The 26,284-nt window shown below is 34.0% G+C and overlaps 1 protein-coding gene and 1 long non-coding RNA gene across 2 annotated transcripts; one reads left to right on the forward strand and one right to left on the reverse strand.

Moving 5' to 3' along the window:
* Window positions 1-3,391: 3,391 nt before the first annotated feature.
* Window positions 3,392-3,985, reverse strand: LOC109807226 (uncharacterized). The gene has a single exon (XM_020369744.1). The coding sequence runs from the start codon at window positions 3,983-3,985 to the stop codon at window positions 3,392-3,394; it is 594 nt and encodes a 197-aa protein (XP_020225333.1).
* An 8,911-nt stretch (window positions 3,986-12,896) lies between these two features.
* On the forward strand, window positions 12,897-20,816 carry LOC114916497 (uncharacterized). Its single transcript, XR_003804933.2, has 4 exons — window positions 12,897-13,542; window positions 14,233-14,301; window positions 15,173-15,240; window positions 20,243-20,816. It is a non-coding gene; the product is annotated as an uncharacterized LOC114916497 (long non-coding RNA).
* The last annotated feature ends 5,468 nt before the right edge of the window (window positions 20,817-26,284 follow it).

Below are 26,284 nucleotides of genomic sequence, written 5' to 3' on the forward strand. Positions count from 1 at the left end.
TAGGATTCAAAATTTAGATCATAATGGTATTTATAAGAATTTTGAGATTCCTTTCAGATAAAATCTGGAAAGAAAAGAAAAATAAGTGTCCTAAAAATTGGGGTGTTACAAGAAACCCCACCTAACCAAGCTCGGTAATCCCAACAACTACCAAGCATTCCAAAATTAGTGAGAGAAAATCCAAGTAAAGGACTACAGACATGTCCTATGATATTGATATATTGATGTGTATTCAAGATTGTTATCACTTTATAGGTGGATGTACACATTTCTTGTCACTTTTCATAGGGAAAAAGTATTGATCAATATCGAGTCAATATCAAGTAAGTACAACTATAACAGATTTTAGTTTAAACCTTAGAGTATTGGGTGTTTGAAGGTAAATGTTGTTACCTTTGTATTTAACAAAGTCAATGTCAAAGGTAAGTATGCTTACCCTTAGTATGTACGTAAGTTGAGATCGTTAAATTCTCACTCTTTTTGTTCTATTTTTTGTGCTTGTACTCAATAGATATAAGCGAAGATAACGATCAAACACAATGATTGGGATTATTCACCATTTTAGTTATCAAGAAGATTGATAGTGGGATATAATGTTTCAAGAATAGTTTCACATATGCTTGTGTATAATTTAGGATTTATGCACTTTTTTGGTGTAAATATAAGTTTTATGATATATATAAGTGAGAATAATTAATATGTATTTTACCTATAATTGTTAATCATAAGAATTTAAATTCATATTTAAGAAGATCATGGTTCTTTATGTTTTATGATAATAACATCTTTTAATAATCATGAAAAATTTAGCCTTATTTTGATATCAACAATAAGTAAATAGTTAGTATGAATTGTGTCTAATGTAACATGGTATTACATTTTTCAACTTTTCATTCAAAATTTAAATGATTGTTTTGATTATGTTAGTTTACGAAGGTAGTTAAATGACTATAAAAGGAATTTATACTAGTCAAAGAGGATAAAGCAAGAAAAAATGAATATTAAGTTCACAAAAAAGGTCCATAAGCATAATACTGGGTGGAAAATGAGCAAAGGAACATGTTTTGATTCATGAAGTGCCACATTTACCCCAACAGTGGTAGATGGGCTTCTCGTCATGTCACTTCTAGGACATGTCCACTTAACATGTCACTTCTAGGACATGCCTTCCCAACACTAGAGGTGTAAAAAAATGGTTTGATCCAACCCAAAGTAGCACCAATGGATGAACATTTTCTAAAATTATGACTCAACCTAGTAAGTTTACTTGGTTTTGTATTATTTTTACTTTTCTTTGTTAAATTTAAGTAAAAATAGAAAAATAACCCAATTTGGCTCAACTCAATTGGCCAACAAACGAGGCCGAGTCATAAAATAAATGACCTCTAAGAAATTTGAGTCGAGTCATGTTGTCCAATTGATAGCTATATCCAACAGTGATTCATAACATTTTTTGAAAAAAATATCATCTAATGGGTTTTTACCTTGGTCAAGGTTGTTCAAATTCTGAATTTGTGTTTCTTTTAATCCTTGATGAGTTTGGGTTAGTCCAATAATTGATTGGGGTAAAGCATCTTGCGTCTTGATTCGGGAGTTGAAATATAAATAGGTGAGAGAAAGCCATAACAGACATAGTTTATGCTTTCATCTTTGATGTAGAAAAGGTTCTTGAATAATTAGGATACATTTGGCAAGACAAAAGGAAGCTCGTTACTATCTCCCTTTTTCTCTACATACTTCTATAGAAATTTAGTTTCTCTTCTTGTAATGAGTAGTTAAATTCTTTATTAAGGTCATGGTGTACTTTGTGATTAGAAACCTAAATGATTAATTTGACTTAAATTATCATTTTATTTAGTCACTTAGATTGCTTTATTATTCATAATTTGTATTTGAAGTTGATTGCTCCTTGTATGCTTTTGATTAACATATAATGGTCTATTTCAATTCATGATCAATAATTGACAATAAAATTTGTAAGAAAATATTGGTAATGGATGTTTATTAAAGAGTTCAATTAGAAATAGATATGAAGGAATTTAAGAGTGTAAAAGAAATCACAACTTTAAGCCTTTTTTGTTGTTGATTTTTTCTTACCAATCATTACTTATTTTGCAATTTTTATCATACTATTTTTCATATTGAAACAGCCATACTATCTAAAAGTTTATAATAATCGTTTAGTCCTTTGGGTTTGACATTAGGGTGTACATCCTTTGTTATTACATTTGTTCCAAAGCATATTTTTAGTGCATTATATAAGGTATAATTAAGAAAAATAATGAAGTAGGTAGGTATAATAGGCCACCTGCTTAATCAAATTGATTAATGAAATTATATATTCAAATATATTGTTTTCACATCAAGGTGATATGTTTTGGTTTGCTCAATATGATAAGATGAAAAACAATCAAAGTTATACAATTTAAAATAAGAAGTTCAAAAAGATAAGATAAAAGCAATCAAAATTACACAATCTAAAATAAGAAGTTCAAAAAGATAAGATAAAAGCAATCAAAATTACACAATCTAAAATAAAAATTTGTAAACACAATATTTTTCATTTGGTCTTCTTTTTTTTGCACCTTTATTTCTTCTTTTTTTTTTCTCTTCGACTATCCATTTTTGTTGTGATCTAATATCATCCTCTTGATTTTTGTATCACTTTTTCTTATCATTTTCAGCTTCATCATCATCTTTCTCCTCCACCTTTTTTCATCAACAACTTATTGTTTATGGAAGAACTTGAGTCTTTGTTGAACAAGCCTAAACAGTTCATTGAACTCTTGAATCCAATGTTCCTAAAGATCATCCATACATTGTTCAAAATGATCCATTATGATGTATGATATGAAATCTATTATTTAGGATTTCATGTGCAGTGTATTTTGACTTTTCAACATAGTAATTGACTTCAATATTGAATGCATAGGTTGTTAGCGAAGTGAAAAAGATGTTAGATAGAAAATTATATGAAAATGCAAGAGGTTTAATTTCAATAGGTGAAGAGTCAAACAAATCAAAGAAAGTTTTTCTCTAGGACACATGGAAACTTGTGGTGTAAAATAGATTTTTAAAACTACAAAAACCTAAAAAAACACAAATGTCTACAAAAACTAAAAAAAAATAGTAATTAGGAAAAGGTGAAAAAAACCACAGGACAAGTTTGGAAAGTGACAATTGGGTTGGGAAGAAAATGTTTCCTCAAAATCATCAAGATTTAACAATAAGGCTTGGGTTTTTCCAAGTCTTCCCTGCAAGAAAAACAATAATAACATAAGTCATTTGTCTCTAAAAAAGTACAATAACGTGTTTAAAACATCAAAATAGGTTCAAACAACTGCTAAGCATCAAATTGAGGTAGGGGTTTTCAATTACTTATAGAATAACATCAATTGTCTGCAGATGGAATCAGAGGTAAGAGTGGGAGCTCTAGTTGGAAGGGACTAATATCAAGGTTTTCATGACCAGGAATGTGCTCAAATTTGTTAGTCCTTAGGTTGGCAACAAAAACCCCATCAGCATAGGAATGCAAATACACAATGTCTCCATCATAGGGATGAAATCCCCCTACACGCTTGAAGTAATTGGCACAAAACTTAGTCGGGAGGTGTGTGGAAAGATTGGTCTTATGCACCAATTTCCATGTTCGGTAAAAGATTTTTGGGGTGGTGTCATTCTCTATCTGTATCAGTTCCCACACTCTAAAATTATCATTGTTAATATCTGCAATCTTCAAAGTCCCACCAGAGCATCCCAAGTATCCAGATCTCACTATATTCATAGCAGCAACATCTTCAGGATAATCAATTGTATAACTAACCACAAAACGATGATCAATCACAAAAACACTCTTTGTGCCCATGAAATAAAGGTTTCCTTTATGTGCCAAACCAAGCTTCCAATGAGGAGCAAAAGTAAACCCCTTTATGCATCTCACAACAATTTGTCTCCATATACCAATATGTGAGAAGAAAACCTCCATACTAAAGTTATCTAGGCTTTTTATAAAAGAATTCACAATCACCACCAAAAAAAGACGAGTAGAATTCGAGGTTATGGAAAGGAAGCCAATAGCGTATATGCGTTCTTTCTTATTTGTGTCAGGAATGTTGGATAATCTTAAATTTCTAGAGATATCCGAGATATCCGAGATATCCGAGATATTCGAGATATCCAAGATATCCGGGATATCCGATTTAGTTATCTGGAATTATTTGATTTTGAGTTATTTTGTTTCAGATTAGATAAGATAGTTTTTTGGTAAGTTTTGATTTGATAAGATATTTTATTATCTTCTTGTTAATTCAGTACGTTGTACAATGGCTATTTAAAGGTCATCTCTTATTCAATAAAAATCACAGTGAGTTGCTACGATCACCCACAATTTTAGTGTTACTCGTCTCTCTTAGTTTTTCTACAAATTGGTATCAGAGCTATATGCTCTGAGTGCCGAGTGTGAGGGGAAAACAGTGTGCGCCTGTGAAGGGGGAAGAAAGAAGAAAGAGAGAGTAATGGCAAAGGTTGTGAATGGAATGACCGTACCACAACTGTCAAAGAAAACCAATTATGATAATTGGTGTTTACAAATGAAGACCCTGTTGGGTTCCCAAAGTCTATGGGACATAGTGGAGAAGGGGTTCCAAGAACCCGAGGAGGACGAAGACCAATCTGTGGCTCAGATTGCCACATTGGAAAAGACACGAGTGAAGGACAAATCGGCTTTGTATTTTTTGTACAATGCCGTGGATGAGTCAGGTTTCGAGAAGATTGCAAACGCTGCATCTTCAAAGGAAGCATGGAAGATCTTAGAGGTTGCGCACAGAGGTAACCACCGTGTCAGACAGATCCGACTTCAAACTCTCCGAGGAGAGTTTGAGAGTTTGAAGATGGAGGATAAGGAACAAGTATCCGAGTACATAACTCGGGTGGAGAAGGTGGCTAACCAACTAGGAAGGAATGGGGAGCCAATGCCAGCAAGTAGAATTGTGGAGAAAATCTTGAGATCATTAACAGATGATTTCGAGAGTATTGCATGCGTAATTGAGGAGTCAAAGGACTTGTCAGTTCTCTCAGTGGAAGAGCTCGCTGGGTCACTCGAAGCCCACGAACAAAGGAGGAGGAAGATGAAGAATACTCTTGATCAAGCATTACAGGCGCAACTTGATTTGAATGAAACTCGGAACACTCAGGGCCGAAGATCAGGAGGACAAGGACGAGGTGATCATGGAGGACGAGGCAAAGGACGAGGTGATCATGGAGGTGATCAAGGACGAGGTCGAGGACGAGGTGACCATGGAGGTGGACAAGGACGAGGTGATCGTAGCCAAGGAAGTCAGCCGAGGTCCGAGGTGGAATGTTATAAGTGTGGCAAACTCGGCCACTACGCAAAGGAATGCAGATCGGCAAATTGCTACAACTGTGGCAAATACGGTCACATAGCAAAGTATTGCCGAGCTAAAAGTCGAAGTGAAGAAAAAGGGAAGAATCTTCTCACAGAAGAAGAGGACGAGGAAGCAGGAATTTTGATGATGACGCAGAGCTCGGAGACCAAGCTACGTCCAAGTTCTGCCTCCGAGGTCCAGCTAAACTTGAGTTGCGTCGAGAGATCAACAATTGAGCCTCCAAGCTCAAATGAGAAGTCAGAAGCCGAGCTTGATTCGAGTTGCCTAAACAACTCGATCTGGTATTTGGACACTGGAGCGAGCAATCATATGTGTGGAGAAGAAAGTTTCTTCAATGAACTCATCAAGGTAAAGGCTGGATTCGTGTCATTTGGGGATGATTCCAAGGTGGCGGTAAAAGGGCGTGGAACCATCAAGTTTATACAGAAGGATGGACGAGTTGGAGAAATAAGGAATGCCTACTACGTTCCCGAACTTAAGAGCAACATCTTAAGCATGGGGCAGATGATGGAGAAAGGCAACTCGGTTCTGATGAAGGATCGAGTGCTTTATTTGAAGGACAAGCATGATCGTTTGATAGCCCGAGTGGAGATGAAAAAGAATAGGATGTATAAACTGGAGCTGAACATCCTTCAAAATAAGTGCTTGAAGCTGGACGTGAAGGATGAAGCCATGATGTGGCATTTTCGTTTTGGGCATTTAAACTTTGGAGGCTTGGCCGAGCTATCAAGGAAGGAGTTGGTACTCGGACTACGTGGTGTTGAGTTTGACAAGAAGTTTTGTGAAGCGTGTGTACTTGGAAAGCATACAAGGACAAGTTTTCCGAGCTCGTCCGAGCACAAAGCGAAGGAGCAACTTGGGCTGATACACACTGACTTGTGTGGACCAATCTCTCCAGCATCTTTCAGTGGTAAGAAATATTTCATCTCTTTCATAGATGATTTCTCTCGAAAGACCTGGGTATATTTTTTGCAAGAAAAATCAAAGGCATTTGAAGCTTTTAAGAAGTTTAAAGTCATGGTGGAGAAAGAGACTAACAAGCAAATTAAAGCTTTGAGGTCGGACAGAGGTGGAGAATTCACATCGGCAGAGTTTATGGAATACTGTGAAGAGCAAGGTATAAAGCGTCTTCTCACAGCTCCATATTCACCACAACAAAATGGAGTAGCTGAAAGAAAGAATCGTACTATTCTTGAAATGGTTCGAACCATGCTTAAAGGGAAGAATATGCCTGAGAAGTTTTGGGCAGAGGCAGTACAGTGTGCTATATATATACAGAACAGGTGCCCACATTCAAAATTGGATGATGTGACACCTCAAGAAGCATGGAGTGGACAAAAACCGAGTATACGTCACTTCAAGATCTTTGGAAGCCTTGCTTACGGTCATGTTCCAGCTCAGCTCAGAACGAAGCTTGATGATAGGAGCAAGAAGTACATTTTGATCGGGTATGATGAAAAGGCAAAAGCCTACAAATTGTATAACCCTGTTACAGGTAAAATTCTGGTAAGCCGAGATGTCCAAGTAGATGAGGAAAGTGAGTGGAGTTGGAGTAACTCGGAAACGACCTCGGGGAGCTCGAACTCTGAAAGGGAGAACTCGGAGATAATAGGGAGAAGCTCGGATAGGACCAATGAGCATTCCGAGGAAGATGATGAACCTGAGCAACTTAGAACTCGGAGCTTGCAAGACATCTACAACTCCACTGACGAGTTACATGTAGTATGTCTATTGACAAGAACAGAAGACATAAAATCTGAAGAGGTGGTACTTGATGAAAGATGGAAGAAAGCAACGGATGAGGAGATCGGATCAATTGAGAAGAGTGAGATGGGAAGTAAAGCTGAGCTAGTTGAGGAGTTTAAAGAAGTGAAGAGGGAGTTTGTGATGACCGATTTGGACATCATGAAGTACTTTCTGGGTTTAAAGGTGGACCAAAGAGCAACGGGTATTTTTGTGTCCCAAAAGAGGCATCGGCCACCTCGACGCAGGGGGTGCTGGACGTTGCATGGCTCGCGGGGCCATGGTACACAGAGGAGTATCGCGCTCTGGTGGAAGAAGCATCGAAATGAAAGAAGAAGGAGAAATTTAAGATTATGGGGGAGTTTTGTTGGATAATCTTAAATTTCTAGAGATATCCGAGATATCCGAGATATCCGAGATATTCGAGATATCCAAGATATCCGGGATATCCGATTTAGTTATCTGGAATTATTTGATTTTGAGTTATTTTGTTTCAGATTAGATAAGATAGTTTTTTGGTAAGTTTTGATTTGATAAGATATTTTATTATCTTCTTGTTAATTCAGTACGTTGTACAATGGCTATTTAAAGGTCATCTCTTATTCAATAAAAATCACAGTGAGTTGCTACGATCACCCACAATTTTAGTGTTACTCGTCTCTCTTAGTTTTTCTACAAGGAAAGGGAGCTATGTGGGTGCATACCTTGGTGAGTGGATCATACACAAAGTAGCCCCTACCTGATGTGGATCTGTTGTTGTAGTACAAAAACAAGCCGTTGGAATAGCCACACACGTTCCCTTTTATGAGCATTTGATCTGGTGAAAAAGGAGCCTTGTGGGCTTGAGGATTGGAGTCTAAATCTGGAGGTGGGAAAGTGAGCATGAGTTGGCAAGGTGAAATGAAGGTGAAGATGGCCTTGGAAAGAGAGTGTTGGCGAGACACAAATTGTTTCAGAAAATAAGGGATTGAAATCAATTTCAACCAACGCTTGCACACACACTTGCATTTCACAGTGGATTTATATGACATTCGAAAGAATATTTCTACCAATATATCATCTGGTAAATTGTTTATATCACTCAACAAAGAAGAACAATTCATAAATGATGAGGCAAATGAGATATTAGCCATGTTCGTTGATTCTAATGTCTCTACACAAACCAAATGATTCACTAATCTACAAGATATTGTTGACGAAGGAGGAGTGGAGAATGAGGTCAATTGTTGGTTTGTTTTGGTTTGCTTTTCTCGATCCTCGTATCTTAGCCCAATTTAAATATGATTTAACTTTTTATGCCTTTCTCCATTTTTATAATACTATCATAAATGGGTTACGTTTTCCTTCAAAATTTTTAAAACTATTGTAAATGTAAAGTTTTATAAATTAATGAATGACGACTTTAACGAGATAAAATAAGATACATTGAAAAATGTGTTTGAAAAAAATAAATGTTGGTATTCATTACAATTAACATTAAGGAGGGATCAACTTACTCTAAGAGCATCTACAATGGGAGTTGCTTATAAGCAACTCCCGCCCACTTTAAATGGGTCCCTCTGTGCCATGTCACTCATAAGCAACTCATATTATATTTTTACAATTTTTGTTCCAATAGAAATTGCTTATAAGCACTCTTACTTTTTTACAACTCATACTACACTTTTTTGACACCTCACACTACACTTTATAATAAATTTTTATAAAATTAATTATTATAAATAATATATAAATATGAATAACTAACAAATCAAAAATTATAATAATAAAAAATTTCAATAATAAAAAAATTACATAATAAAAAATACAAAAAATTATAATAAAAAAATACCAAAAATTAAATAATAAAAAAAATACCAAAAATTACAATAATAAAAAAAATTACATAATATAAAAAATATATAAAAAATTACATAATACATAAAAAATATAAAAAATCACATCTCTCCCTCACGTTTTCTTTCATTTCACTCACTTTTCACCCTTTCTTTCTCTTCTGTCTTTTTCTTCACTCTCTCTTCACGGTGGTTTTGGTTGTGCGCAGGAGTCTGGGTGCGGAGCGCACAGAGGGAACGGCCGCGCGGAGGGGTCGCGTGCAGGCTGGGTGTCTTGGTGCGCTGGGCGGAGGGGTTTGATCGGGCGGTTCGCGTGGGCCGGCAGGTCTGGTTGTGTGGAGCTGCGCGTAGAGCAGACGGTCATGCGGGCCGACCGTTCTGGTCATGCGGAGGCCGGCGAAGACATCCCTCCCCGGACGGAGGAAGAAGAGGTGAAGAATGTTTTTCCTATTTTTTTTTTATTTTCCAAGTTTGTGTCCATATTCCACGTGGACTAGATTCAACAAATCAAACTTCTCTTCTTCAAATTTTTCAGTGCTAAGCACCGTTCCTTGTACAAGCAATTGAGAAAAAAATTTAAGCACCTGACTTGCCACGTAAGACCACTCCAAATGGAGTTTTCTATAAGCTCTATTGCTTATTCTTAAGCAACACAGGAAGCACCTCCCATTGGAGGTGCTATAAGAGTACGTCTACTTAAACTTACTTCACTCAATAACTCATGTTTTACATTAAATTTTTTAACAATTCAACCATTAAATTAAAAGTTCTTAATCAATAGATCAAGTTTGCAAATTTTTGAAAACTGAAAACTATTTGATGCCTTGTTTCATTAATTCAAAATGATGGATAATCATAAAAGCATTTTATATGTTGATTTGAAATGAATGAAAAACCATATGAATTAATTTTTAATTTCTTAAAAAAATTTGTAGACTTGATCCGTAAATTAAGAACTTTTGATTCTACAATTGCATTGTTGAAATTTGATATAGAAAATGAGTTATTGAGTGGAGTAAGTTAAAGTAAACTTACTCTTAAGGGACATTTTGTTGGAGAAAAGTTCTTTCATACTTAGGAATCAGGAATCTTAAGAATCATGTTTCTTAGGAATAGGTAAAATCTATTTAGTTACTCATAAAAGTTCCTAGAAATATTCATATAAGATTCCTAAGAATTTAAATTTTTTAAGTTTGGTTACAATAACATATTCCTAGGTATATAAATATTTTTTACAAAATATTCTTTATTAAAATAACCTCATTATATATTTTTATTTACTCAAATCTTATTAGAAATATGACACTAAACTTTTTTAAAAAGTTAAAAAATGATAGTAAAAAGTATTTAAACACAAAATTCAACAAACGAAGTAAAGAAATAAAGGTGCTACCTTATAATTAAGAAGAATAAAAATATATTTACATTTCATTCAAAAAATTAAAAATAAATAAAAGTGTTGACAAATACAATTAAACTATAAAAATAAAATAGACTTTAATAATATTATTAAAATTATAAGGTTAAAAAATAATGTGATACAATAGAGAGAGAAATAAAGATATAGAAAGGAGAGAGAGAAATGGGGGAGAAGGAGAGAGAGAGGGGGGAGGGAGAGAAAGAGAGAGAGCAAGAGAGAGGGAGAGTGTGTGTGAGAGAGAAATAGTGGGAGAAAAAGAAATAGAAGGAAGAAGAAAGTTAGATAAAAAAGATGAATATCAAGTATATATTTTTTATTTTAAAAAGTGATATTATGATTTTTGAATAATTAAAATATTCCTTTTTAGCCGGTAAACTTAGATTCTCAACCCTTCTCATGGAAATGGAAATATATTTGTGTAAAATTGGGATAAAAATATTTTTGAGAAACAATATCTTTCAGGATTTTTTTTTAATAGATACCAAACATACATTTTGCATGTAAGATTCTCTGAAAACTAAAACTTCTTCCTTACCAAACATCTCCGTTGGAATGCGTGAATTTCTCCACATTAATATTATATTACTTTTTTTATTTACTAACTTCTTCGGTCATATTCTTTCATTTATTAACGTATCAAAATATTCATAGAAAAAAATAAAGATAAATTAGTTACTATTATGTTGATTCACCAAGTGCATGAGTGAGTTATTGATCTTGAATTTAAGTTTTAGATATATAAATTTTCTATACATCATAATCGATTCCGGTACCAATTACGAGATTTGTAACAATTTGCAAACCAATTATGTTAGATCCATTTAAAAATTCAAATTTGAACTCGTAACCCTTATTTCGAACAATAATTCTTAAGTTCTAAATATGTAATTGTGTAAACTACAACTGATTTGTAAAAGAACAAACTTTTTTAAGCACTTATCTCTTTTAATTTACCATATCTTAATTTTATCTTGAAATTGAATTTAATTTTGAAAAATTATAATTAAAAATAAATTTATATTAAAATTTGAATATAAATTATATATTTGAAATATTTTTATTGTGAATTTTAATTATATAAAAATAATATTTATTTTAGAATAAAATGATATTTATCTTGTGAAATGCATATGCAAACAAGTTTTAGTTTAGTTAAGAATTGTTTGATGCCTCAAAATTGGGTTATAATTTTAATTATAACTTTTTGTCATAATTAACATTTTAGTGTGTGCATAATATAATATAAAACAGTTTTTATATAATTATAATTTATAATTAATAAATATTGTCAGAAAATATTAAATCAAGCGGCACCGCTAGATTTACTTAGCAATTAAGCATTAAAAAATAGTAAAAAAAATATTGCACGTAATTTGCTAACTTACCTATTAAGATATGTAGCGTAGTTTTAAAAACCGGACCGGTCATCGAACCGGTTAAGGTACTGGGTCAGTGGGTCAAAGGTTGAACCGGTGGGTCACTAGTTGAACCGCATGACTCGATTTTTATTAAAAAATATTTATATTAAATATATTTTATACTTATAAATTTTAATAAATTCATATCTTATTTTAAATTTCAATTTTTCTATCTTATTTAAAATTATTTTTATTTTTATTTTGTAAAAAAATACATAAAAAAATTACATGTTAAACGGTATATTTATACAAATTAAAAATATAAATAATATGTACATATACAATATACTTGCAATTAATATCACAAAATAATATATGTAATATTTACATAGATATTGCATTATTAAATATATAATTTAAAATTAATAATATACTATAAAATTTATTTAAGTTGTATATTTTGCAAACAAATATATTAGAACAAGTAGTCATTGTTATATTTAATAAGACTCCTTGTTTTTTCATTAAGAGATTCAATTTTCATTATTATTTTTGTGATTTATGGTCCCTTAAAAAAATTTTAAAAAAAATAAGAAAAAAAAGTGGTTGAACCGGTTTGACCCACCGGTTCACCGGTTGAACCGGAAAATTGACCGATTCAATCCGGTTTAAAACGGGTCGACTGCATAACCGATCCAACTTCATATTCAAACCGGCTGGACCACCGGTTCCCGGTCCAACTGGTCTGACCAGCCGGGTCGGTCGGGTTTTAAAACACTGATATGTAGCATTGTTAGCCACTAAGTTCTATTATTTTAATAGTTTGTATCACCTATAAATGGCAACGTGCTGCACCATAGTTAAGTATCATATTTTTAGTAAAATCAAAGTGAATCAAGATATTGAATTATAGAAGAAAGATTCTTCGTCCCTTATATATATATATAGAGAGAGAGTTATTATATCTTTGAGATAGATATGATTACTGGTTATAATATTATTTGGTCTGATATCAAGTTAGATGAGAAATTAGATTTTAATTATTGGGAAATTTTGATGGTCACATATTTAAGAGCTCACAATATTTGAAACTTTGTTGAATTGAAATTAGCAAAAGAAGTTTATGATATTACTAGGAGGAGAAACCAGTTGGTGTTATCACAAATTCACCAAGGAGTAGATTATTATATTTTTTGACAAAATTGCAAATTCCAAAACTAGCAATTTTTTTTTGAATATTTTGAAACTCATCAAAATATTGGGGAGAATTCATACAACCCACAAAGTTTATTTTTGGCGAGCAATATATTTTTCGAGGATGAAAATATTTGATATCTAGATATTTAATGCATAAATCACATGTGTGGGAAAAATGAGTTATTTCTATCTTTAGATAAAAATAGTAGAAGCTACCGTAAAATTTGGAAACAACACAAATATTCCTATTTTGGGGACCAACCAAATTTCTATTAGATTGAAAGATGATTCACAAAATTTTATCTTTGACATTTTCTATGTTCATGCTATTCATCACAATTTGTTGAGCATGGGACACCTATCAGAGAAAGGTTACAACATGCAGATTCATCCTAGATATTGCACGTTGATAGTTTAGCAAACTACTGAGAAGGTGAAATTAATTTAGGATAGAATGAGAACATCCTAAAGTAGGCATCAAATTTGCCCTGATAAGAGAAAGAAAAACCTTGAGTCAAAAGAGGGAGACCAATTATTCCTTAAGGCAACTCCTTGGATTGGAGTTGGTAGAGCACTAAAATCTCGTAAGCTTACTCCACGATTCATCGGTCTTCACCAAATCCTTAAGAAGATAGATAATGTTGCTTACCAAACTGCTTTGCCTTTGTTAGTTTTTAATTTGCATGATGTCTTTTATGTTGCCCAACTTGAAAATATATTCATGACTTGTCCCATAATTTTGAGTCTAACAACATTAAGTTAAAGGATAACATCACTTATGAAATTGTTTCTTTAAGGATTGAGGATAAGAGGGTGAAATAGTTGAGAGGTATGGAAACTCATTTAGTCAAGGTTGTTTGGGGAGGAAATGTTGAAGAAAGGGCTACGTGGGAATTAGAAAGTCAGATGCAAGAAACATATCCATTTTTATTTGCTTTAGGTAATTTTAGGGATGGAATTTCTAAAAGGAGGGGAGAGTTCTAACACCACATTGTTTTCATTAAATATAATATAAGTATTTTATTTATATTTTTGATATTTTTATTTTATTAATGGGGATTGTTAAATAATTTTTTAATTATTTAATGTATTTTAGAATATAATATATAGTGTTTTTATTAAAGGTTATTATAATATTTAGTAAAAGAGAAGAGAATTTGTAACTATGGTTAAGTATTTTAACTAAAGGAGGGTTAAAGGAAGGTTAAAGTTTTTAAAAGAATAGTTTTTTGATCAAACCCTCTTACGTCTTTATTTTCATGTACGGGCTTCAGAGCTTGGAGAACAAGAGCAAGAAGGAAATCACCACAGAGGCATGCACCCTTTATCTATAGCGTATGTAGGTAAGGGAGAGTGACAAACCTCGCTCTATGTGTGAGTCGGGTAGTGAGATTGATCCCCAATCCTGTGTTTGTTGTATGCTCATGTATAAGGAGTTTTTCCCAATTGTATCTGTTTTACTTTTTGTTTTCCTTGTATGTTCTAATTGATGTGAATTGTATGTATGTGTTAGTAATTTTGAAAATGGGTTGTAAAATGTATGTTTTGATGTTCTTGTGGATTCCTATGGGAATCCTAAAGGAATGCATTGGTGGTTGTGTATGAAGCAATTGTTTTAGTTTGTAATTGTATGCATAAATTATGTTGTTTAGAATGTTTATTAGGTGGTTTGGAAAGCTTCTATCGATTGAATCATGTATTTTGGTGAATTTGTGTGTCTTGTAATTATGTGTTTTCTGATGTGTGTGTTGTTTTTGATATGTCGTCGAGCACCACTTAGGGCGTGTCAAGTGCCATTGAGGCAGATAGAAAAGTTTGCTCTTAGGTTCTCTCACATTGGGCATGGAATGACCTTCACTGAGTGTGGAAGCTCCAAGAGATTCCCTATGACGCTTTCGTTGGACGTGGGCTGACTCTTGTAGACTACTCTAGTGTGTTGCTAGTGGCAATGTACAAATGTGATATTTTTATTGGTGCCACATACATGAATATAATTTGTGTCCATTGCATATGTATTATAATTATATTTGTTGTTATTTACTATGTTATGGATGGGCTATGTATGATGATGATGATGTGCAATTGTGTATGTTATATTATGATTACGTTGGTTGTTTGTATTTGGCTAGTCGACTTACATTCCTACATCATGAGCTAGAGTAGATGTTTCTCATTCCTTTTCTATTTTGTGTTTTTTTGTTGTGGTTTTTGCAGGTAATCATCAACATGGTGCTGAGGATGTCGGTGATGAGGCTTAGTCCTCAATACTGGATTTTGATATGGTAGGAAACGTGTCATCGGGGATTAGTTGGGACTAGCTAGTATTTGAATTAGGTTATTTAATTTGAGTAGTTTACTTTTATTTCCTTTGTAATTTGTTATTTCCACAAGTCTAGTTATGTCAAATGTGATTCTTTCTTCCTGCATGGATTTTGAGTTTATGATTATTTTTTATATATATTTCAGGTATTTATATTATAATATATGTTATGGAATATGGGGTAGTGGGCGTCACATTTAGTGGTATCAAAACTTGATTGATTTAAACCAGACATGTGTGTTGTGTGTCTCTATGCTTTTCTGTGTTCTCTGATAGCATATTTGTTATGCTTGATGTGATAGTAAATTTTTTGTTGATATGTATCAGAATTAAGTTGGTAGGAATGACTACGCTATTGCTAACGCCTTTCAAGTGTTAGCAAAAGCTATAAAGATGGATAGGGCTAGAGATACTCCTAGTTGGTTGGAGCGATTTTAGCGTAACCATCCACCCTTTTTCAAGGAAGGATATGACCCAAAAGGCGTGATGATCTGGTTAACCGATATTTAGAAGATCTTTAAGGCTATGGAGTGTCCTGCAACTCAAAAAGTGAATCTTGTTACCTTCATGTTGACGTCTAACGCTTACTTTTTGTGGAAAGGAGCTTTATAAAGGATGATGGTTGAAGTAAAACTGGTTAATTGGGATAACTACAAGAGGGTTTTCTTCCTTGAAAAGTATTCTCTTGATTAGGTGGAATTCCATGAATTGATGTAGGGAGATGGTATTATTGTTGAGTGTCCTGCCAAGTTTGATGTGCTTGTCCATTATTTCTTTCACTACCATGGTGAGGGTGGTGAAAGGGCTAAGTGCATTAAATTTGTGAATGACTTTTGTCTTGAGGTTAAGATGGTGATCAACTATTAGGAGATCTATCACTATTTAATGCTCGTCATTAAGTGTAGGATCTATAACTATGACAACCGTGCATGTGCTACTTTGTACAAGGGGGTGGTTTTATTCGTGATGGGAGATTTGGTGGTCAAAGTAAGAGTAAACGTTACTCTACTCTTGTCAAGTTTCAAGGGAATCATGTTAGAGGCAGTCGAAGTAAGTCTATTGCTATAAGCCCTTTTGTGAATGGTGTTGCTAGTGTAGAGGCTTTGTTTTTACACCTATTGGTAGATGCAAAAAGTGTTAGCAATGTGGGCATGAACACTATAACTGTCTTGACAAGGAGATCACGTGTTTCAACTGCAATGGTAAGGGTCATATTAGTACTTAATGTCTGTAGCCACTAAGGCCACGTATAATTGGAAAGAGATCTAGTTCTCAATCTGGGCATCCAAAGACTACTAGAAAAGTATTTGCTATTAGTGGTGCTGAAGCTACTCAATTCTAGAGTCTAATACAAGGTATTTGTTTCATAGTTGAGAATCCTTTTGTTGTATTGTTTGATTCTTGTGCAACCCATTCATTTATTTATCTTGTATATGTCTAGAATATAAAATTACACGTGTCTTGCTTGAGCTATGATTTGGTTGTGGAGACTCCCACTGATGGTTTTATAACTACTTATAGTATTTGTCTTAAGTGTCATCATATTGTTATTTTTTGAAAGCAATTTTTGGTTGACCTTATCTGTTTGCCTTTTAGACAAATAGTGATGGAACCAACTTCTCTATGAAAGCTAATGGATGGTTCCTTCTCATTTCCAAGGTTGAGATGAGGATGATAATGATCTTTCCAAGGGTAGAAAAGTGATGCAAGGTTGCACAAAATGGATGGAAGGAAAGGGAAGGTGTTTGGTGTTTAGGCTGGCTCACTTCACTTAGCTTGATGAAGGCCAACCAAGGTGTTAGAAAATAATGGCACAATCCAAGAGGGGGGGGGGGTGAATTATATTTATTGAAACATAAAAAAATTTATCAAAGTTTAAGGATCTTAATTTCTTTAAAACTTTTCTAAAGTCAATTTCCAATGAAGTATATTGACCCTCTTAGTATATGGGAATGACTTTTTTATGATTTGCTTAACAATCTTTATTGAATCAGTTTAAAATCAAGTTAATATGCAGTGATTACATTTCAGATCAGTCCACTTTAATCATATAAGAATATAAATCATAAGCATCATTTTAAAATTCAACTAAAGATTGCTTAAAATAAAAGATAAGGGTAAAAAAAGAATGCAAAGTGATTTATCCTAGTTCAGCCACTCCACACGTGACCTACATCCAGTCCTCAATCATAACCTGATCAAGATTTGTTTCACTATCTTAATGAAGAAGTTTTACAAGCATATCATACATGCACACACTTCTACACACAAGATAGCCCCTTAAGATAGACCGTTTCTTGCACCCAAGAAAGTACTTCTTATAGAAACCCACTACAAGAACTCCTTACCACCTGAGAAACCTACACAAGATTTTTACCACAATACACAAAAAGATTTAAGGAATGAATTCACTTTAAAACTGAATAGATCAGATTGTGAATTCTTGACCAATCTTAGTTCCTCTGTACAAGAATATAATGGTGATGATGAATTTTCTCAAAACATTTCACAAAGTGTTTTACTTCTTGATTTCATAAAGAAAAATCTCCAAGAAGATCACAAAGATCAAAAGTATATCACAAAGTTTTCACAATATCACTTGCTTCTCTTGTTATTATGTTTCTAAATGAGAAAACCCTTTTTATAAAGTTTTTAGACTCAGATAATCGATTATTTTTAAGGATAATCAATTATTTTATTCTTTATGATTTCTAGAAATCATTCAAGAATAGAATAATCGATTATTTTATAGGATAATCGATTATTCCAGATAGCACATTTTGGGATAATTGATTATTTCACAGATAATCGATTATTACAACAAGGTTTCTTAACTATTGAAAAACAGAGCCGAAATAATCGATTATAGTTAGCAATAATCGATTATTTTGAGTTAGTTCTCAATCATCATCATACTTATTCTTTGACAGTTAGAATTAAGACTTGACTCATGCGCAAAACATAAACACTCATAAACATGCATAGAACATAAAATTGACTAAGAAAGCAACAAAACACATAAAAACACATAAACTACTCCTATTACATTTGATATTCATTCATGGTCTTCATGTCTTCTCCTTTGTTCATTCATGACCTTTGTTATCATCAAAACACTTCAGAACTTGATTCACCATCCATGAATCTCAACACAAGGGAGACCCAAGCTCATTCCAAGATAGAGAGGAGAGGAAGAGGGCCATGGAAATTCCCTAAGAGACTAAGGAAAAGATGTTGAGGCACAAAGCTCACTTAATATCATTAATTTCCAAAGTGGCTACAAGGTGGATGGCCTAGAGTACTTATAGCAAGAGGAAAAAAACTAGGGTTTCATGGAAAGAATTTGGCCAAAATTTCAAGCCTAAATGCACCTTAGATGAGCCCAAAATGTAGCCCAAATGAAATGGACTCTCGTCTCTCCTAAAAGGCTAAAGTACCCCTAGGTGTAGAAAAGAAAAAAGTTGACTTTGATCTTACAAGTCAAGGTTTAAGTCCCAAAAATAAGTCCTAAGACTAATTTTTCCCGTAATACAAAGGCTAAATAAAATTTAAAAATAAAAACCTAATATCTACTGTGCCCCAAAATGCAAGGGAAAAAATAGAAGAGAAAACAAATAACTAGATAGGCTTAAGGAGAGGTTCAAAATCCACACACATGATGATCATAGCTTTAGGCATGGTGTGCTCTCCATCTTCCTCCGCTCTCCTTGCCATAGACCCTGTGATAGGCCCTATATGATGCTTCAAGGATGGTCCATCATCAACTAGATATCATTCTTGGAATGGATTGGTTATCTTCCAATCATTTCCTTTTAAACTGATTTGAAAAATCCATATCCTTTGGTGAAAGTGAGAGTGAAGTTTTTAAGTGCTAATAAGATAAAAACATGTTTAAAAGAAAATGATAAGGTATACATGATTCTTTCCTCTTTGAATCTTGAGAAAGACAATGAGTTTAGTGAGATCCCCTTAGTGAGTGAATTTCTTGAGGTTTTCCCTAAGGACATGTCTAACTTACCATTGAAGAGAGAAACTAAATTTTCCATAGATTTAGTACCTGGTACTGCACCCATATTAGTAGCACCTTATATGATGTCCCCTAAGGAATTAGTTGAGCTTAAGAAACAAATAGAGGAGCTTCAAAAAAAATAATTCATTATGCCGAGTTTGTCACCTTGGGGAACGCATGTGTTGCTAGTGAAGAAAATGGATGGGATCATGAGATTATATGTAGACTACCGTCAATTTAATAAGGTTACCATTAAGAATAGATATCTTTTCCCTTGGATAGATGACCTTATGGACCAACTAGTTAGGGCTTGTGTATTTAGCAAGATATATTTAAGATCAGGTTACCACTAGATTCAGGTGAAGTTTGAGGATATTCTAAAGACTGCTTCTAGGTCTTGTTATGGGAACTATGAGTATTTGGTTTCACTAATACACCTGGAGTATTCATGGATTACATGAATAGGATCGTTAACCCATACCTTGATAGGTTTGTAGTAGTCTTCATACATGACATCCTTTTATATTCTAAGATTAGGGAAAAGTATATCGAGAATATTAGGATAGTGTTTCAAATCCTTAAGGATAAGAGGCTTTATGCTAAGTTGTCTATGTGTGAGTTCTGGCTAGATAGTGTGAGCTTCTTAAGACATGTGATTTCTAAGGGAGGTATAGCTCTAGACCCTTCTAAGGATGAAGTGATACTTGAGTGAAAAACACCTAAATCATTTTTTGAGATTAAGAGCTTACTAGGTTTAGTTGGGTATTATAGGAAGTTTGATGAGTCATTATTTTCCTTATTTATTTATCTTTTTGTACTTATTTTAATTGTTGATTTGGATTTAAATGCTTATTAATTGCACAATTTTACTATTTGGGCTTCATTGGGCCAGTAATTTGAAATTTAATTAATTTCAATTCACTTGGTCTAATTTTTGTTCATTAATTATTTTCAGGTTAATCATGAAGCATTTTTGGGCTCAGATATTTTGGACTTCAAGAGACAAGGTGCCACGTCAGCACCACTTCACCACATCTGCGCCACATTAGCATTTTGTTTTATTTTTTGTTTATTATATTATATTTTCGGGTCAGAGTTGGATTGGGGGCCATTTGACTTTTCTAGGGTTTTAGGGTCCTAGGCTAGGCTGACCATGCAGCCACTACTCTTCAATGACGTGACCACATTTTAGTTTTCTATTCTTCTTTTTCCTTTATATTTTTCCTCTCTGTTTTGCTTCTTCTTTCACGTTGTGATTTTCTGCTTGTATTTGAGACTGGGTTTTACATTTGAATGAATATAGATTGTTAGTTTCTTCTTCTTCTTCCATGCTGACTATGTTCTGCTGCATTTTCATTTTGATGGAAGGCTAAAACCCTTGGGGTTGGCTCCTTGTTGCAGATTGTAATCTCTGTTTGAGGTTGTGTTCATATTGTGTATCTCTGTTCTGCTTGGTTCTTTTTCATTAAATCTATGTATTAATGCGTTCATTCTTAATGGGTTTCCTTTAATGTCACAGTTTTCTTAATCTGGTGGAGAGGTTTAATGTTGTATATGTTTGCTTAATTCGTGTAGGGAAGTCTTGAGTTAATCTTCACTTAGTTGGTTAACTCGGATGGACCAAGGATTAAGTTGTTGACAGAGATATCTGTAGTGAACCATAGATAAGAGAGTTACAATCTTAACAAGGAGTCAATCCTAATTTGCATTTAATTTGCATTATTAACTTTGCTCAAACCTGTCCAAAACCCCACCCACTACGTGTTTGAACCTTTGACAGAGACGAATGGTCCTTGGGAGACGACCTAGGAAAGCTTCCTAGTACTGCATTTACATGTTTTTATTTGACCGGATATGGCTTCGATCAAGGTTTATAAAGGTTTTTTCAAAGTTAGCATTGCCTTTGACCAAGTTGACTAAGAAAAACCAATCTTTTGTGTGGGATTTTACGTGTGAGGAGAGTTTTCAAGAGCTTAAGAGGAGATTAACCAACGTGCCTATTGAAGTTAGATGAGAAACACACAGAAAGGGGGGTTGAATATGTGTCTGTGTAATTTAAGGAAATCTAAAACCTTTTTCACAAAGATGATTTGATTCGTTTGATAAAATATGGTTTTAAAACATTTGACGATTATGTAAGATTTTCTCAGCTCAAGGTTTTCCATCTGAGAGTTTTATCGTCTGCTTCATGGAAAATGTTTCTTATAATAATAATTTAAATCTTGCATTTTCTGTCTAAAGATTGTCGTATTGAAAACAAGCAGTAGACGAAACTTTCAGTGTAATAAGTAAGCTAAGAGAAGTTTGCGTCTTCGTCTAAGAGATGATTTTGATGATGAATAAATGGTGGACGAAGTTTTCAGTATGATTTAACAATTAAGAAAGATTTTCATTTGAAATATAAATAAAGTAGTGCAAGTACTTTTATACTGGTTCGCTCAATTGAGCTACGTTCAGTCTCCTTCAGCTAAAGGGTTCCACTAGATATGAAAATGAAGAACATTGAGTATTATCGTCCACTCCTGGACCTGAGTATTCTTGACCACTCCTGGCCCGTTGGCTTCACTCACTAACGCTAGTATTTTTAAACCACTTATGGCTCTCCAAGTATTCTCGACCACTCCTGGCCCGCCATCTTCACTCACCAGCGTTAGTATTCTTAAACCACTTCTGGTTCTCTAAGTATTCTCGACCACTCCTAGCCTGCCAGCTTCACTCACCAATGCTAGTATTCTTAAATCATTTCTGGTTCTCCAAGTATTCTCGACCATTCCTGGCCCGCCAGCTTCACTCACCAGCGCTAGTATTCTTAAATCACTTCTGGTTCTCCAAGTATTCTTGACCACTCCTGGCCCACCAACTTCACTCACCAGCGCTAGTATATTCTTCTCAGCCACTTCTGGCTAGCAGTGAGTATTTTTTGACAAGCCCCTCTGGGCTTTACAAGTATTCTTTGACAAGCCCCTCTGGGCTTTACAAGTATTCTTTGACAAGCCCCTCTGGGCTTTACAAGTATTCTTTGACAAGCCCCTCTAGGCTTTACAAGTATTCTTTCCCTAGCCTCTTCAGGATTTACAGATGATAGACGTATAATCAGGTTTGAGTGTTTGGGTTACTCTTACAGAGAGGATACATATATGATTTACACTCTCTAAGGTTTCACTACCTTAGTCCTATAGAGATTCTGAGTGTGTGGGTTACTCTTTACAAAGAAGATACATAAGATTACAACACTCACTAAGGTCTCCTTCCTAAGATACACTTGGAACACCTTAGACTACAGAGATAAATACAATGATACATTGTAGATTTGACTATGAAGAATCGATCTCTGATTTCTCTGTTTTTCTTTTGGGCTTGATATTACTTTTGGTGCTTAGTGCTCAAAGCCCAGGGCAATGCCTATAGTCATTCTTTCGTTACTTCTTTCCCCTCTCTTTAGGTTTGAGGTTATTGTATATTTGTAGGCTCATGGAATCTGCTCGTTGCATATGTTCGTTGAAGTTGATATAATAGTTTATGACTAGTTTGGTCTTTCATTTAATGCTAAAGATTTTGCATTAAGTGTTGCTTCCTGTTCATAGACATTGCGTGAAGTCTTCTTTGCCTTGTTAGCAGTAGTGTCTGATTTAGCAGAGACCAAGGAACCTTTTTGTCCTTTTTCTAGTCTCCTAGTTGTTGAACTGTCCTTCTCTGAAAAAGTAATGTACTTTTTCTGACACATGCATGTTTTTACTGCTGCGCTTGATTTTCTCTTTCTTCTTTTCAACTTTTACTCGCGCAATCATTTTGAGAGCTTTTATGATCGTAGACGATGTCTGAGTTGTCCTTGGAGACATAATTCCTTAAATGCTTTCATGGTAGTTTTCGTCTTTGTCTGTTAGTCCTATGCATCTCAAAACTTGACCTTCGTCCGAGCTTTTGACTTGATGCTTTGACTCTTCTCTAGGTCTGATCAACTTGTAGGTGGACAGATTCCATTTCCATCTGGAGTTCCTTTCAATCTGCGTTGTCCTTCGTCCGACGCATAGTTGACTTCCTTCTGTTTTGTGACCAATTCTTCGTCTAATTTATTAGATTGCAATTGAGGTTGTCCTTGACACATCCTCGTCTGACATTTGGTTCATAGTTGTCTGGCTCACATGTCATACTTTATCTATTCATATGACTTGGTTTGTTTGATCCTCATGGTGTGCTTTGCTTTGACTCATCTCCGTCTGATTGTTCAAACTTTATCTGAACCACTTGCTTTATCCTTTGTTATATTTCCTGACTCATCCAATTTTCTTCGGTACATTCATTTTTACTAGTGATTGTTTTATTCTTTGGTATTAGAACTAATCCTTCTTGCATGGCTTGAGCTTCAATCGTTTGCTTAACCTGCTTTTGTTTTGGTGTGTTTGACAGGTCTTCCTCTGTGATCTTTGTCGACTTCAGAAGCTTTTCCATATTCTTTGTCTTGTCCTCATCCATTGTCTTTGGTCTTGTATCGTCTGAGGCTTCATTGTTTTCCTTCTTGTGCTGGGCTTGGCTTCGCTTGATCTCTTCATCTGATGCCTTATAGTTCTTTACCCTTTGTCTTGGTTTTGGTGTGGAAAGTTGCTCATGCTCTGTTCTTCATTTTGCCTGTACTTATATTTTTCTGAAACGCTGACACACTTGTTAGTAATAACAACATGTATTATATTTGTCTCACTCAAAACCCTGCTAAGGATTGCTCCGTCTAACTCAACACCTATTTCAGTATTACTTGACCCTAGTGAAACTTTTGTAGTGTATTGTGACGCCTCTAAGATGAGTTTAGAAGGAGTGCTTTTGCAGAAAGGGAAGGTAGTAGCTTATGCATCTAGGCAGTTGAAAATCCATGAACAAAATTATTCTACCCATGACCTAAAGTTAGTTGCAGTAGTTTTTGTCTTAAAGATTTGAGGTGTTTAATGACCATAAAAGCCTTAAGTACCTGTTTGACCAAAAAAAGCTTAACGTGAGACAAAAGATGGTTAGAGTTTCTTAAGAATTATGACTTTGAGCTCAACTATCACCGTAGTAAGGCCAATATAATGGTTGCTTAGTTTGCCAAAAGTCTAAGGTAGAACATTAGAAACCTTTTAGAAAGTTACAACCTTTAAATATACCAGAGTGGATGTGGTGTAACACCCTAAATTTTTTATTAATATAATAGTTTAATTATTATTTATTTTTATATTTATCAAGATTATTTTCTTATAATTGTCTTAATTAATTAAATGGGTTCTATAAAATATTTTAAAGGCTTTTAATAGTTACAAGTATTTTAATTAAATAATGAATATCTATGAAAATTATTTGTATTATATTTATTAGAGAAATATGTATTTTTTATGACATTTTGTTATAATAAGTATTTGAAGAAAAATATGTGTTTTTATTGTGATTTTTTTATATATTTTATTTTAATTATAGTTGTATTGGAAGAAATAGATTTATTTTATATATTATATTTTTGTTAATTATTAATTATTCTATTTTGTTATAATTATTTGAGTTGAAAGAAATATGTTTATTTGATATATTATTTATTTATAATTTTTAATATTTGAGGGAAAGAAAAAGATAACTATGGTTAAAATATTTTTACTAAAGGGTTAAGTGTGGATTAAGTTTTTAAAAAAAGATTACAATAATTCTTTTATTTTTAAGATCCTTATTTTCTATCATTTTGAAAAATGAGAAGGAGAACTAGAGCTTGTAAGAGAACACCTCAGAGACCTACATCTTTCATCAAGCGTTCATTGAGGTAAGAGGAGGGTGAGAAACCTCGCTTTGGATGTGGATTTGTATGTTGGATATTGATGAACCATATTTTTCATGCATTTTCTTACTTTTGTGAGCTCCTATTAAATGTTGTTAATGCCCAATTATTTTCTCCTGCCATATTTTGTTGTTTTGAGTTTTATTGGGCTATTAATTATGAATTGCCTTTAATTGGATTTATTAGCCTAATTAATTTCATAATCACCTGTAGAGATTTTGGACTACTTAATGGACTAGGAGCACTGCCACGTGGACTTACTTCAGCACCAATACCCCATTCCAATTTTCTCTTTATTTTTATTTTCCCATTTGTATAGGCCAGCAGCTGTGCTAGCCCAATTTTTTGAACTTAATGTATCTAATTTTCTGGAGGAGATTCAAAAGAGAACCATATTTGTATTTTCGATTTCCCTCACTTTTCTTGTATTTTCGTTGTTGTAGCTTCTTCTTCTTCTTCTTCCATTATTATTCTGTTGTGTCTTCCATTTCCATGGAAGGCTAATTTGTATTACTCTCGGACTCAGTTTAATGCACTATTGAGGTTCATTCATTTAATGTGTCTTTGCGTTCTAATCCTTATTAATCTGTTTACAGTTGCTCACGGTTTGCTTAAATCTCGTGAATAGAGATTCATGCTAATGCTTCACTTGTATATATGTGTTCAATGAGGGTAATGATGCTTAGTGGTTACTCGAACTTGAACTGAGGTTTAGACAAGTAGGGTAATATTTTGAACCAATGATATGGGTGTTGTAACTGAGTTGGAGAGTTGATGTGTGTTGTTCCATTACTTTATTGTTCATGGACTGTGTTTTATTTCAAATTTGAAACCCCCCTTCGTGTGTTTGTTTGTACTGTGAGAACCTTAGCTTGGCCTGTTGCTCCTTGAGAGAGACGACTTCGGAGTCACTTCCTAGTACTACAAAAATCACATTTCATTTGAACGGGTACGACATCAATAAAATTTGACGTCATTGTCGGGGAGTAACGCTCCAGCCAAAGGTTGTGTATTGTATTGTATTGTATGTTCGTGTAGTGTAGTGTGTAGTGTGTAGTGTAGTGTAGTGCATACTCTATTTCCGTTATGCATACTTTGTTTTCTCTCCCTACTACTCCTCTATTGCGAGTGTGAAAATTGTGCATGAAATGTGTTGGTGAATAGTGTCAATTTTGTCCAACTCTCAACCTGACATACTTTATATGG

This window comes from Cajanus cajan, chromosome 1, assembly GCF_000230855.2.
Source record: "Cajanus cajan strain Asha chromosome 1, NIPB_CcT2T_4, whole genome shotgun sequence".
NCBI classification, from domain to species: Eukaryota; Viridiplantae; Streptophyta; class Magnoliopsida; order Fabales; family Fabaceae; genus Cajanus; species Cajanus cajan.